The sequence below is a fragment of the Acanthopagrus latus genome, chromosome 13 (genome assembly GCF_904848185.1).
Source record: "Acanthopagrus latus isolate v.2019 chromosome 13, fAcaLat1.1, whole genome shotgun sequence".
Lineage (NCBI taxonomy): Eukaryota > Metazoa > Chordata > Actinopteri > Spariformes > Sparidae > Acanthopagrus > Acanthopagrus latus.
The window spans coordinates 27,706,726-27,721,376 of record NC_051051.1 but is presented as its reverse complement, the minus strand read 5'-3'; the positions used below and the strand labels follow the sequence as shown (position 1 = coordinate 27,721,376).

Sequence of the window (14,651 nt, the reverse complement as noted above, 5' to 3'; positions counted from 1 at the left end):
AAAGATTTAGCTGGGAAATAATTGTATTACTGTGAAGTGAACCTAGAGCTTGTTGATACGGAGACACTGAGGGGATTTGCAAATAAACTTGATTTCAGTGCTCAGAACACACAGTGAGGACTGAGAGAGGAAGGAGACGCTGCAGATCTGATACCACACAGAACAGGCTCTGACCTGAGAGGACCTGACTTGTTCTGTTGGCTTTTAATAAAATAAAACACATTTGAAGAATGTCAAGAATCAGACGCCACAACGAGAGGAGACACATGAGCTAACTCCACCAATCAGGACGGACTTCTCAGGCAGAGATTATTATTTCTCTCAGGGAGTCGGCTGCTGACTTCACCGTCAGCGCTCACGTAGCTTCATCAGTATGGAGCAGCGGCTGCAGTTCCACCTGAATATTTTTCTGCTGTTGTCGTGTGTTTTGCAAACTAAAATGCTCTGTGAATATTTCATGCAGCTCTGAAGACGTCTCACATTTCTTCTCAGTGAGTCTGAGGGTTGTTGGGGAACGAGCCCGGTTAGCTTCAGCACACACGCACACTTTTTGTTAATTAGTGGGTCGTTTTGTTCATCTGCATTAAGTCCCTGGAGATTTAAGCCCCAGCAGAACCATCCTCAGTGAGCAGCTTCCCTTTGAATCCATGTTTAAAACTGGTTCTGCACGCCGTCGTTCATCTGAAGAATGTGGACGTTGTTTCCAAGTCAGCTCAGAACTGACAACAGGCTTTAATTTGCACATATTACAGGATAGTATTGGAAGCCTGCAGGACATATTTATAAAGTCATCAAACCATCGACCTCCTGACTGACGGACGGCTGCTCTCCGGCCTGCTCATGCACCTGCACAGCGTGAAGCCTCACGTTTGTTTCTTCACAGCTGTAACGTTCTCAGTCCTCATGTGAGCTTCACATAATGTCGTTTCACATTAATGTACAGATCTGCTCCTGGAGCCTCTTGTTGGCTGCTCACAGCCTTTAGAGTTCCATATTTATGATACATTTATTTATTTTAGATGAAATATTAAATGTTGAGCTGTGAAAACAAAACAAAATAGCTGGTATCATCTTTCTACAAACCTTCCACTGAACAAACGATCAAACGGACGACACACATCTGTGTTTTCTGACAAGCTGATTTTATCTGAGAGTGAAACGACGTCTCAGGAGAAATCAACACTGAATCAGCTGGAGCTCGCTGAGAAACCTCGACTGTGACCAACATGCTTCTCAGTGAATATCAATGTTTGGGCTGCAGAATCTGGTAAAACTAGATAAGTGCTGTTCATGATGATCAGTATTAATCATCATTTCTGCTTCACCATCTATTGTAACTGAAAGACGCTTAAGGTCACGATGACGTCACACTGAGATTTTCACTACGATCATCGTGGCCAAACGAAGTCATGATGATGATGATGATGACATCATCACGATATCTATAGAAGTTTGAATGTTGCTGCTATCAATCAGATTCATTTGATAATTGTTGATTGTTGTCTGAATTAATCGATAAGTTGTTTGGTCTATAAAATGTGATCAAGTATTTTGATGTTGTGTTGTGTCTTGTCATGTTGTGTCTTGTCGTGTCGTGTCTTGTCGTGTCGTGTCTTGTCGTGTTGTGTCTTGTCGTGTTGTGTCTTGGCGTGTTGTGTCTTGTCGTGTTGTGTCTTGTCGTGTCGTGTCTTGGCGTGTTGTGTCTTGTCGTGTCGTACCTGTTTGGGAGCGGTGAGCGTCTGGACGCCGGCTGCCTTGGCCACCATGGTGTGGCTGTTTCCTGGACTTGGCTGCAGCGACAGCGTGAGGCCTGAGACGGCGTGAACACGCATCTCTGTGATGGAAACCTTGTCATCTGTGACCGAGAAGGCCGACTCTCCCAACACCGCGTCCACGGCCAGCGGAGACTCCACCTGCAGAGAGAAGGAGCTCTGTTATTGTTTCTCCACATGACAGAGGGTCCAGAATAGACAACAGCTTTATTGTCTCTGTGCAGCTCATAAAGCCCGTGACAAGCCAATTTTGGATTAAAGTGCTCTGTGCTGTTGTTTGTTGCAGTGCGTCTTGAAGCCATGTGTCAACGTCTCTCCGTCTATCAGCCAGAAAAACAAACAGAAAAAAACACTCCAGACAGATTCCATCAGCAATCAGATGACGAGCTGCTTCTGAAGCCGCCGCCGCCGCCGCTGCACACTCTCAAAGCGACGGTTAGCAGAAACACTTGTGCCCATCTAAGTGTCACCGCATGAAATACCAGAACCATTTGAAGCAGCGCTCGCCTCTCCGGGTAATCCCAGGCTTTTGACAGGCTGTGCACCCTCCACTTTGAGCACTTTAAAAAGATCATCATTTCACTTTGCAATTGCAACCAGAGGTCAGGAGGGACTTGAACAAAGTAAAGAGCCATCGAGCGAAGCAGTGGCCTTGTCCTCAGAGTCGGACGGGGAAATCTTTTCCACCTTCATCTCCAGCTTTTCTCACCATGAAGCGTCGTACACTCGAGCAGTGAAGGGTTCGCCGCTCTGACAAGCTCCTCCAATCATCATCAAGTCAAACCTTGAAACAGGAAGACGACAGCTGAAGTGTGAACTCGAGTTCTGCCTCCGAACACGGTTATTTATTACAGTCCCTTCATTTTTATAGCTGGAACAATAAAATTAAACAATATCTCAGGTTTCTTCTCCTGCATGATGTCATCATTCGTTGCCCGCTGTCTCTTTGTCTCTGATCGTAGTTTCACATGTAGTTCATCTGGAGCACACACACACACACACACACACACACACACACACACACACACACACACACACTGCAGTCGGCTGCCAGTCTCTTTTTATTAAAGCTCTGCAGCTCGGTGCTGTTTAGTGAGCAATGTCTACATGACGGAGAGGTTTTTCATTACTTCCTCCGTGCAGTAAACATCTCGGAGGATGTGCAGTAAACATTTAGCCAACACAAGAAATTAACCACAGCTGACCTGCAGCACCTCCATGGAGGCTGACACAAGCCAGAGACCACTGTTGGAGACTGTGTTTCAACATTAGTCAGCGTGAAACCACTGGATATCTGGTATCTTAATACAAACCTGATGTTTCACTAAACTAACCAGCTGGTCTTGTGACATTAAACACCAGAGAAGCTTTAATATCTGCAGAAACCTACATTGTGTTACGTTTATTCTGGTGACTGGTTTTAAAGTTAACTGTGAGTGTTTAAGTGTATTATTTTTACAGCGTGGTCACGGCAGCTGAGGGGCTCCTCCTGTTGTATCTGTACTATGTTACATATCAGTATGTATTAATATTATATCGCTCGTCCTCATCAGAAAAACTTCCCCTGGTCGGCTGTTAAAGCAGCTTATTTCCTCCCATGCTCATGTTATTCTGGTGGCTGGAGTCATTGTTACAGCAGCAGAGGAGGAAGAACGTGTTGTATAAATCTGTGCATGGAGGAGGATGAACGTCGGGTTAAACAAGCACTGGACTCTGATTATGTTACGTACGTCATGTGACTGAAGTTACTGTGAATGTATAATGAAGGTCGTCTGTGGCTGTGACTCAGTTCAGGGTCTGCGTCCTCTGAAGGACTCGGCCTCTGTGGTCTCTGAAGGCGAGTCCCTCAGACACCTTGTTAACCTGGTCGGCCGTTGTTAAATGGGACGATCTAGAATTTGGAGCACTTCCTGGTTGCGTCACCAGAGGGTTCGGTCAGGTGTGACCATGTGTTGCCTGACGACCTTCTTGCTTTTGACCCGGACGCTCACGTCACAGTGACACCTTCATGTTCTTCATGTCTTCATGTTTGATAATTGTTGTTAATCTTTGTGTCGTGTTGCTCCTCTGCAGCACCTCGACTCTCCGACCCTTCACACGATGCTTTACATATTTCTGTCGTGTGTACCGTCTCCATGCTGTTTAACATCAAAGGCAAATGTTAGAAAGTCATAAAAATGTGGCTGAAATTTGAACACACGTTTGGAGGCTCCGCTCCATACAGCTGAACGCTGAAGTCCAGCCGTCAGGTTCCACCTCCATCTGCATATTGTTTGGTGTGATGGATTAATGTGCCAGAGAGGAGAGTTCTGGTTCACTGGGCGCGCACACACACACACACACACACACACACACCCTGAGGCGTGATGGTAAATGAATGCAGGAGTAAACTCTTAAAGTTTTCATGAGGAGCCTCAGCTGTGTGATGGATCACCTCAGCACAGATCCGTGCATCAACTTAATTGTGGAGCTTTTTGTTTCGGGTTAAAGAGGTTCTGATGATCCAGATGAGGGACACGAGTGGTTTCATGAGTGACGTCTCCTGAGGAACAACACTCTCAAAACCGAGTCTGGACACAAATCCAGGAGGTCAGAGCGAGCGCTGAAAACTGTTGGCTCACATTGATTTTCTGCTTTTTCATGTTGTGTTTCACTGTGGCTGATATTTACACAGCCCAATTTAAGAGACTAAAAACAACATCTAATACTATTGAAATCAATGAGTACAAATGTCAGAACACAACTCAGAGACACGGCACGTTGTACATCGATTGTCCAATCTAAAGAATTTAATCACAGAAACTAATCTTGTTCGGGGAAACACATCAGACTTTTTATTCTGCAGCTGTCATGTTTCCAATTTCAGGGATATTTAATAAAACTAATTCTTCCACAGATCAGCAGCTGCAGGACGCGTTCACTCACAACTCCCTCAGTCCCTGTTGTTGCTGATGAAGATTAAAGCAGCACACAGAAACCTGTTAATACAGAAACATTCAATCACTAAATCACATTTTAGTTTCAATAATAAGCAGCTGAGAGACAGGAGGGGTTTCCTCTGAGGTCTGTAGATACTATTCCTCATCTGAGTTCAAACATATAAATATCTGACTGGATTTAAATCACAGCCTTGTTAACGGGACACTGCAGCTGTACATTATATTTAGAATGTGTTCAGATCTTTCCAACAGGGACTGAAGCTGTTTAACTGACTCAGACTGAACCAGTGGTTTTTCCACCTCAACCCTGCAGAACCACACGTAACGGACCGGAGGAGGCCGAGGTGGACCAGCACCGTGTTCTGAAGGTAAAACCACTGGTTCTGTCCCAGGAGTCTGGTGGTTTGGAAGACAGTGAGAGAGAAATCACAGCTTCAGTCTCCCAGTTGAAACGTCTCACTGTGTATAATCTGAACGGTTCTGAATCAGAGTCTGACGTGTCCAAAGCCTCAACACCTCCTGATGATCCAAACCACCAGGTTCTGTAGGTCACACACTCTCTAATGATACAGTAAGAACCTCACCTCACATGACCCGGTTCACAGGCTCAGTCCTCTCCTGGCAGCACATTTGTAACATGATGTCCAACTCTATAATTCATAATTCTGCCAGACAAGAACATTCATCTCGTTCAGATCAGCTTGTTAACGTCTTGTTTCTCTCTCAACCGAGATAAAACATTCAAACATGTATCAGAAAGGAGGCCGGGGGACATCAGAACCAGGAATCTAAGCCCAAACATGAACATGAAGTGGTTCTACTGACTAAACGGAACCAGACCAGAATCACAGAGTACAGTGATGCTGAAGAGGACCCCAAGGTGTGACGGTGAGCAGGGTGTGTGTGAGAGAGGAGCTGATCTGAAGTCAGCCGTCACACTCTCTATGCATGTATGTATAAATAAACACTGTGTTGAGAGCAGCTGATCTGACAGTTTATGTCTTTATATCTCTGACAAATTAATTTGAACAGTTTGAAGCTGAAACCAGTTCAGGTGCAGGACTGACAGATGGTGGAGAGTGTCTTGTATTCAAAGCTTTAGAGTTATTAATAAGACAGATCGGTCCGAGTCGTGTTACAAAGGCTCTGTCAGAATCTGTGTCTGAATAATTATCCACAAAGTCAAATATGAAAAATTGACAGGAGCAGCGGCACAGAGGATCATTTATTCTATCGGCTCTGATGTGTCTTCTGCTTTTAAAACGATACTCGGGGAGAAGCTGCAGCACTTAAAGAGAGAAATTAAGCTTCAAACAAGACTTTATCACATTAAGAATAAAAACCCAGGAGAAGGTTTCCTCCCTCGCTCTCACCACTTTGTGATGTTTGTTGTGTATCCGCCGTGGATTCACTGACGACACGCTGCCGCTCGCTTTTCTTCTCAGTTTTCCAACTTTTCGCCTCTTATTATTTTACCACATTACCCATCATGTGAGGAGAGAGGTTCTGGGATGAGCTCTTAGAATTCATCCTGAGAACTCAGAACCACAGAAGTCCAGCTGCTGGAGGTCACGTTACGCATCTCTCAAGTCAAAATCTGCTCACAGTTTGGTGCCAGTCATCCACTGCTTGTTGAGGTATTTCAACTTGGACCGAGGCATGCCGACCAACTAACCCCACCTCTACTGGAGCCGAGGCTGCTAGTGTTAATAATAATGTGTCTGAACCTGCAGTGATCATCAGGAGAAACTCTGGCTGCTGCTTCTGGTTTCAGACGGGTGGACTCCCTCACGTCAGAAGCATGGCTAACGTTAGCGCTGTTAGCCTCTGAGGTGTCTCGCTGGTACTTCTCGCTCCATGATTTCATTTTTCAGACACATTAACATCTATGAAAAATGAAAACACTCTTTTGCACAGAGATTGTGGAACAGTGCCTCTGCTTGTTTGTTCACTGAGCTGAACAGCGGTACCAACGGATCCAGAGTGATCATCTGATCCACGTCTGCTGCAGCTGTGAGCTCCTTCAGCTTCAGAGGAGGTGAAGTGGAGCCTGACAGCAGTTACATGTTCTTCATCCTGTCTATCCGTCACTGGTGGCGTTGGCCTCCACAGGAAGTGGCGGCTCTACTTCAAAGGGCGGATCAACGGTGAGTCCGAGCAGCAGATGGACCGGCAGAGTCTCGCTGAGCGCTCTCTCACCAGTGCTGCTGGATATTACTCACATCGCAGCACATTACCTTCTCCACCCTTCTCCTCTCAAACCTTTGAATTCAATAAATCATAAATCATACTTCTGCTGTGTGTTCAGCAGGATGTCAGCTGAAGATTTATTCATGAAAGCTGCATATTTCATGGAGACCTCATAGAGTCTCAGGAACACACCTGAGGAGTCACCGTCAGGGCAGCGAGGCGTCCTCGCACATCCACAGAGGAGCCGACGCATCAAAGAAGTGAGCGCCAACGAGACGGACCTCGTTATGACCTCGTTAAGACCTCGTTAAGACTTCGTTAAGACTTTGCTAAGACTTCCTTAAGACTTCGTTAAAACCTGTAAGAGCCGCACACTGTTTCAGAAGCATTCAGCTTTCAGTTATCAAGAGTACTTTTATTATCAATTATTAGTTAGCAGATATTTTTGATGAGGCAGCTGAATATTTGCAGATTTTTGATATTCTAGCGAAGATGAAAATTGTTCAGCCCTGTTTGTGATGACAGAGTATTTTCATTAGGCTTTATTACTCTGCAGGAGATTTAAAGTTCAAGCTGCCTCCTGCAGGATTAAAGTACATCCTGTACTAACTTCAAGTCGTGAGCATTTTCTGAAAGACATCTTCAGCTTCGTGCTCGGTGACGCAGCGTTTGGTTTTATATTTGGATCTTAAGAAATCATCACAGAGCTTCAGTCAGTTGAAGCGTACACTAATCCTGTTTCAGGGTCATGTACTGAAGTCTTGTGCATTCTGTAAATCAGATATGTGTCTACATGTTTTGACTCAGTGAAGAGTCACTTCATCTGCGGTTATGATTCTGACTGTTGTTTAAGTGAAGTGTGTTTAATTAGTGTCTCACACGCGGAGCCTCAGCTAACAGCAGCAGACAGTAACCTGTGTTCGGATCAATAAATAAAAGCTTCTCCGTTCAGAAGAGAACTTTAGTAAATTGAACCGTGATCCATTTTTTGCGGACTTAAGCGGCGGATCAATTTAGTGTGGTTACACTTTGACGTCGACAAGCTGCAGCCTTCATCTGTGCAGAGATGACGGGCGTTTTTCATTAGACTTTCCATCAGAGTAATTAACATCGACGAGCGCTGAGACGTATCCGGCCTCTTCATGCTTGTTTGCACAAAACACAAAGTGCTTCTCTTCCACGAGATGAACTGATGAAATATAAATGTAATACCTCTTCAAACACAGCGAAAAACTGAAAACATGACCCTCGCGTTCAACTTTTACCGTCCTGTAAACTCTCAGGCAATTACACATCCTCCCCCGCTGCAGAGCGAGAGAGAGCAACAGCTGGGAGACGAACCTCCGCAGGCCCGGTGAGAGAGAGGTTCCATCCACAGCTCCAGAACCATCAGCACACTGTTCTGCAGTCAAACAGGTTCTACAGGGACCGATTTAACTTTATTAGACGGATCAACGTTATCTAGAGGAATCACACGTTGGCAGTTTCATCACGGACACGTTCAGTTCGTCACGTCAGTCGTTCGATGATGGTGGAGTGACAGTGTGAACGTGAAGCCACTGGACGTTTTTCATGAGATGGTGCAACATTTCAGCCGTAACTTTGTCCACACAACTCGATATAGTGGACAAAGAAATCATCATTTCCAGATGAGCTGTGCCAACAAATCTGGATGTTTTCAGTGGAAATATGGAACATTTTCAGACAGTTTGTAGATTTTTGTTTATCAAAGAAATTTGGAAAACTTGTGGCAACATAAGCCAATATTTGTGGAAACAGATCCAGGTATTTAAGTCAAACCACATCCTTCCCGACCCTAACCAAGAGTTCCCTGTTCCAAACATAAAACTGTAACTCTAACAAGGACTCAAGTCATGTGATGAACGTCCTCAGGAGACACTGATCCAGGTACAGAGGTTGTGATGTAGCGTCTCATCCTGCACGATGTCCACAGAGATGTTTATCTTGGATCTATAGATGCTGTCTGAATATTTAATACACTGAAGATCTGTGTGTTTCATTAATTCATGTGTGAGGAGATTCATAGAACTCAAATCTGAAGAGTCTCCGCACCACAAATCATTCATATAGTGTCCACTGAGCTGAACTACACACTGAACTACACACAGTACATACTGTACTACACACTGTACTACACACAGTACATACTGTACTACACACTGTACTACACACAGTACTACACACTGTACACACTGTACTACACACTGTACTACACACTGTACATACTGTACTACACACTGTACTACACACAGTACTACACACTGTACACACTGTACTACACACTGTACTACACACTGTACATACTGTACTACACACTGTACTACACACTGAACTACACACAGTACATACTGTACTACACACCGTACACACTGTACTACACACAGTACTACACACTGTACACACTGTACTACACACTGTACTACACACTGTACATACTGTACTACACACAGTACTACACACTGTACACACTGTACTACACACCGTACACACTGTACTACACACAGTACTACACACTGTACACACTGTACTACACACTGTACACACTGTACATACTGTACTACACACTGTACACACTGTACTACACACTGTACATACTGTACTACACACTGTACTACACACTGTACACACTGTACACACTGTACTACACACTGTACACACTGTACTACACACTGTACATACTGTACTACACACTGTACTACACACTGAACTACACACTGTACACACTGTACACACTGTACTACACACTGTACATACTGTACATACTGTACTACACACTGTACACACTGTACTACACACTGTACACACTGTACTACACACTGTACTACACACTGTACACACTGTACTACACACTGTACACACTGTACTACACACTGTACACACTGTACTACACACTGCACTCCAGCTGGTGAGCTCTGACTGTGGCTCACACTGACATGATGCTGACGTTGCTCAGGATCACACTGAGGCAACAATCTGCTCTGTCAGTTAATATTGACGTGTGACTTCCTGCGGAGGTTAAAGGTTCTGTGGATTGGAGTCGGGCCGGTTTGTGTTCTGCTCTGTGGACGAGCGCTTCGTGTTTGCAGATATTAATGAAGTAATCAGATGAGAGGACTCACGCTGAGCTGCGTCTTCACTTGGAGGAGCAGCAACTGTTCAGTAATCCTCTGGATTAAAACTCCCACCAGGTTTGCTGAGTTCTGAGACAGTGTCTGTGCCTCGAGATCACAGGACATTCACACTTTACACAATAATTAAGAGCTTTACAGTTTAACCTTTACGCACATCCAAACAGAAACACTTCATTCTTCAATAATCCCTCCAGAAAGAATGATGTGATGTGGGGGATCATCGCACCGAGTGGACAGAAGCTGCTCCGTCTGTATTCATATTCATGAGCTGCTGGACGGTTTGAATCAGACGACTCAGAGAAGATTCAGATCCTCCCACAGAGGAGAAGTTTGAGTGCGAGCCATTGTTGAGCCGAACACAGCTCATCTCACAGAATCAGCAGAATAATTTCACTCCTCATTGTGAGATCGGCTCTGCACTCTGGAAATCTTTCACTGTGACTTCTTCATGATTCGAGTTTTGTAAGCCATCAATCATTCGTGTTGAAAGGACGGAGATACCACTGAGATCTCATTTCTCTTCTATCAGGACACTGAGGGATTTTCTAAAGTAGTCTGACGTTCCAGTCAGTCGTCGTTCACACCTGCAGGGACGAAGCTGCTGCAGGTTTAATCTCAGTGACCAGCGATCAGCGATCAGTCGCCTTAAACATCATGAGGTGATGCGTAACACAGAACTGAAACAGAAAACTGCCTGTAAAACATTTTCATGAGCCACGTTAGCTGCACGGCTCTGAACTACCTCCACATTGTTACCAGACGTTTGTACAGAAACGTTCACGTCCCCTGAAGAACGAATCCCAAGACCTGAACTAACTCTGTGAACCTTCCTGGACAGAATGATGACTGTGGCTCCGCCCCCTTTACAATGTAGAGCGACAGGTAAAGCTCTGAGTCGTGGACCACAGACGGGACGTTCAGCCAGAACACCAGGACTTTAGTGTCCTGTGGGCTGGACAAGGTGAGCGTGTTGTCTTGGCAACAAGGTGCTAGTTTAGTCTTTGTGAGCATGTTAGCATGCTGGCGTTAGCGTTACGTAGCACCGTGGCTGCAGAGTGTCTGAACCTCGATGACCTCTGAATATCAATGACTGGATATCTGACGCGCTGAACGTCACGTGAACATGAAGCCCTGAATCTTTATTTCTTCAGCTCTGTAATCTAATTACATTAGCTGTGAGTAATCCTCCATCTTGTTCTGAGCCATACAAACAAAGTTGTTTGATGGATGGAATCATTTATTTATTTATTAATTTATTTATTTGCTCTGCTGTGAGCGGCTGTGGCGAGTTGGGCCTGCTGCTAAATTGATGTATAATTATTCATAGCCTTCAACAGATTACAAATGATCCATTGCTCATTTAAAATGATGGATTGCTGACTGATATCTTTCCTCCCTATTCCTCCATCATCAGACGCATCCATCAGACCACCATTCTCCGTCCTGACAGGCTCAAACTGTGATCTCTCACCGTCATCTAAACTCTCACCAACCGTTACTTCTCTCTGTCCCCATAAATGACCAGCGCAGCGACGTAAATCACCGTCCAGGAGTAATAACAGAGCCGCCGCCGTTATATGGACTTCTGAACGTGTCGCGGCTGATGCATTGATGTGAGCTGTACGTCAGAGACAAGTGGACATCGACGGCCGGAGACACTTACAGAGACAACAGGGTTTGTTTTATAGCAGACACACAGAGACGGAAGTTTAGGCTGATATCACCGCAAACAATCAAACAAACAGGCTTCTTTTAAAAAGTCTGACATCAGTTCATAAATGTGTCTCTGCAGCACACTGACAGACAGGATTGGATCAGAACATGGTGATTCTGAGAGTTTCCTCTGTGTTTCAGGGCTCTGCTGTCTGCTGTCAGAGTCATAAAGGTTGTTTAAATCTAGAAACTAGAGAAGCTGGAGCTCCATGCTTCGTCCCCTCGGTCACTTTTAGTCTTGCTGTGATTCGACTCGGTTCTGCAGCCGGACAATGAGCCCAAACACACCTCAGGACCAAAGAAGACCATGAAGTCCTGACATCATCACTTGTCATGAAACAAATTACACTGGACCTCTTACCTTCAGCACAGTGGATCCCAGCTCCAGACCCACCAGGACCGTCCTGTCCACCAGCTCTGCTATCCTGGGGTCGGCCACCTTCAGGGAGTCCTGGACCAGGTCTGTGACGTCCACCTGCCAGTCGGGCCCCAGCATGGTGATGACCTGGTCGGTGCCCTCTGTGGAGGTGGTGTGGAACTGGGTCAGCACCTTGACCAGGGCCCGCTGGTACTGCAGCGTGCAGCCTCGACTCACCGGGCGCCCGTCGTCTTCGTCGTCAGCGTCGCTGTCTCTGGTGCTCCTGGAGGCAGAAACAGGTAGAAGGTGATTAGATCACTATACGGTACGGAGGCCCCGAGGGGCCAGTCCAGACTTTTGCTTTCTGGTGATCTGTTTCCTGCGTCTGATCTGAATCTTTGTCTCTCCTGTGTTTATGATTTGAGACCTGCTGGGAAGAAAAGGTTTGCAGGATAATCTTTATACGTTCCCTCATTTTTGGTTCCATCTGTGTGATTTATTGTTTCAGAGAAACGAGACGTGTGAAACTGAGAGAAATCATTTCAGGAGGAAAACCAAATATTTCAGAAGAAAAAATGAAGGAAGGTATGAAGATTATCCTGCAAAACTTTTCTTCCCAGCAGGTCTGAAATCATAAACACAGGAGAGAAAATGACTCAGATCAGCCTCAGGAAACAAAATGTTTTCCCGCGGCCCGCCGGGCTCCAGGGTTCTGTAACGAGGTGTCAGGGCTGCAGAAGTGTCTCCTGAACAGCTTGTGGATGTTGTACCAGATGATTTTAAGCAGTGACTGAAGTGAAACTAAACTCAGTACACAGATCTGGTCAGTGTGTCTGGACGTGTCCACCACGGAGACGCAGAGTCCCTCAAGGGGAGTGTTATGAAGTTAACCAATCAGAACTCCTCGCCTCTTCAAAGCGAGCAGCTGCTGCTAAATGGCGCTCGGCTCGGTGGCACGATGCTACGCCTCAATTTGTGCCGTCTGTTCTTAAGGGTCTCTGCTCGTCTTGTAATTTCACATCATAGCACTGATGAGACGCTCGGCAGCACTCCACACAGATCCATCACAATGTCTGTTCTGATGAGGAGGAAGTCCTCCGAGCCAGCAGGGAAGGAATGATCGGCACCAAAAAGCAGAGTTTTGGACCGGTGCCCTTCTTATTTCACAGGAGCCCTGGGCAGCAGGGTTAAACATGCCAGGTGCATCACCCACCGAGCGCAATCTGCTGCACAACAAGATGTATGAGCTCCCCAACTTCCCTCAGCAGGCCTGACAATCTGCCAGCTCCCACTTAAAAAGAGCTCCTCTGCTTAATATTTGCTTTGAATTAACTGTGAGGACGAGTTGAGATTCAGGAGAGGCGGCGGGGCTGTCAGCCTCCGACAAACTACATATCCTACACATCGATTCAGGGAGCAGCTCCCATTATCAGGCCAAGCGCTGCCGTCCCGAGCGCTCAGAGACACTTAGAATACTCTCAGTCAGCAGCCAGATGCATTGTTGCGTGTGCGCTCACACCTGTCTCACCTGCAGGCTACGATTATTAATTCATCTCTGCACGCCTCCTCTCCACACGTCACCTCCACCTCAACACCACCTCCTCACCAGCACTGCAGCACTCTGCTCACAACACGGCAGCTCAAAGAACTAACACAGGAAGTCATCAAATGTTACTTCAGATAATCCGAATCATCTGACTGCAGGTAGATGTTATTCAGACAGTTAATAATCAGCTGCTTATTCTTTAATAAATGTTCAGTTCATGTCATGTTCATGTTCTGTAAAACCACGGTGAGTTTGGTTTGTTTCGGTTGAATCTTTTCTTTCTCTCCCGTCACGACGCTGTGTGAACGCTCCAGTTGGATCCAGGAACAGAAACCAGCTGCGGATCATCAGGAAACATCACGGTTTGATTCAAATATCTGATTCAGTCGCCACAGAACTGCCTGCAAATGTCCCCACAGACTTGCTGGCTGTAATAACTGCATTAACTGCTAACATTAGATTCTGGACCGCGCTGTAAGAACCGCCTGGTAAGAAAAATGAGTAGAAACTGCCCAGATTAAGATCATTGATGGTACTGTGGTTTAGATGCAGCAGGGGAAGCGCTGGCTGCAGGTGACGTGGTTCTGGTCGGGTCCGCGGGTCACTGGAGGCACCTGCAGCTTCACTCAAGCATCTTTAAGTTCACCTCTCTAACTCTGATTACGCTCGGGTCAGGAACAACCACTTCTGCTCTACGGCTGGTTGAATTTGTTACTTTGAATGAATAAAAAATGCGAACGTCTTTTAAAGTCACTGTGATTTTCGTACGATGTGGAGAAGCCGCGTGAGTCGACACTGTGGAGGGTGGAAGCTGCAGACAGCAGAGAGGCTGTGAAACAGCAGCCGGGCTGCACTGCACACAGTTTGAGCCCTGTAAAAATCCTGCATATTAACTCTGACTTAATATAAGCATGCAATGTTGCAGTATAATTGTTTGAGTTAATTTACAATACTTTGTGTTTATGACGGCTTCTAAACTTT

The 14,651-nt window shown here is 45.7% G+C and overlaps 1 protein-coding gene across 4 annotated transcripts in view; it reads right to left on the bottom strand.

The window, feature by feature from the left end:
- tmem132e (transmembrane protein 132E) overlaps positions 1-14,651 on the bottom strand; it is a 342,045-nt gene that overhangs the window by 8,245 nt on the left and 319,149 nt on the right. For all 4 annotated transcript variants that reach the window (XM_037119152.1, XM_037119153.1, XM_037119154.1 and 1 more), the window contains exons 7-8: positions 12,128-12,407; positions 1,719-1,913 (exon numbers count right to left, since the gene is read on the bottom strand). In XM_037119152.1, coding sequence (XP_036975047.1) covers positions 1,719-1,913; positions 12,128-12,407 — 475 coding nt within the window. The remainder of the gene's footprint in view (positions 1-1,718; positions 1,914-12,127; positions 12,408-14,651) is intronic.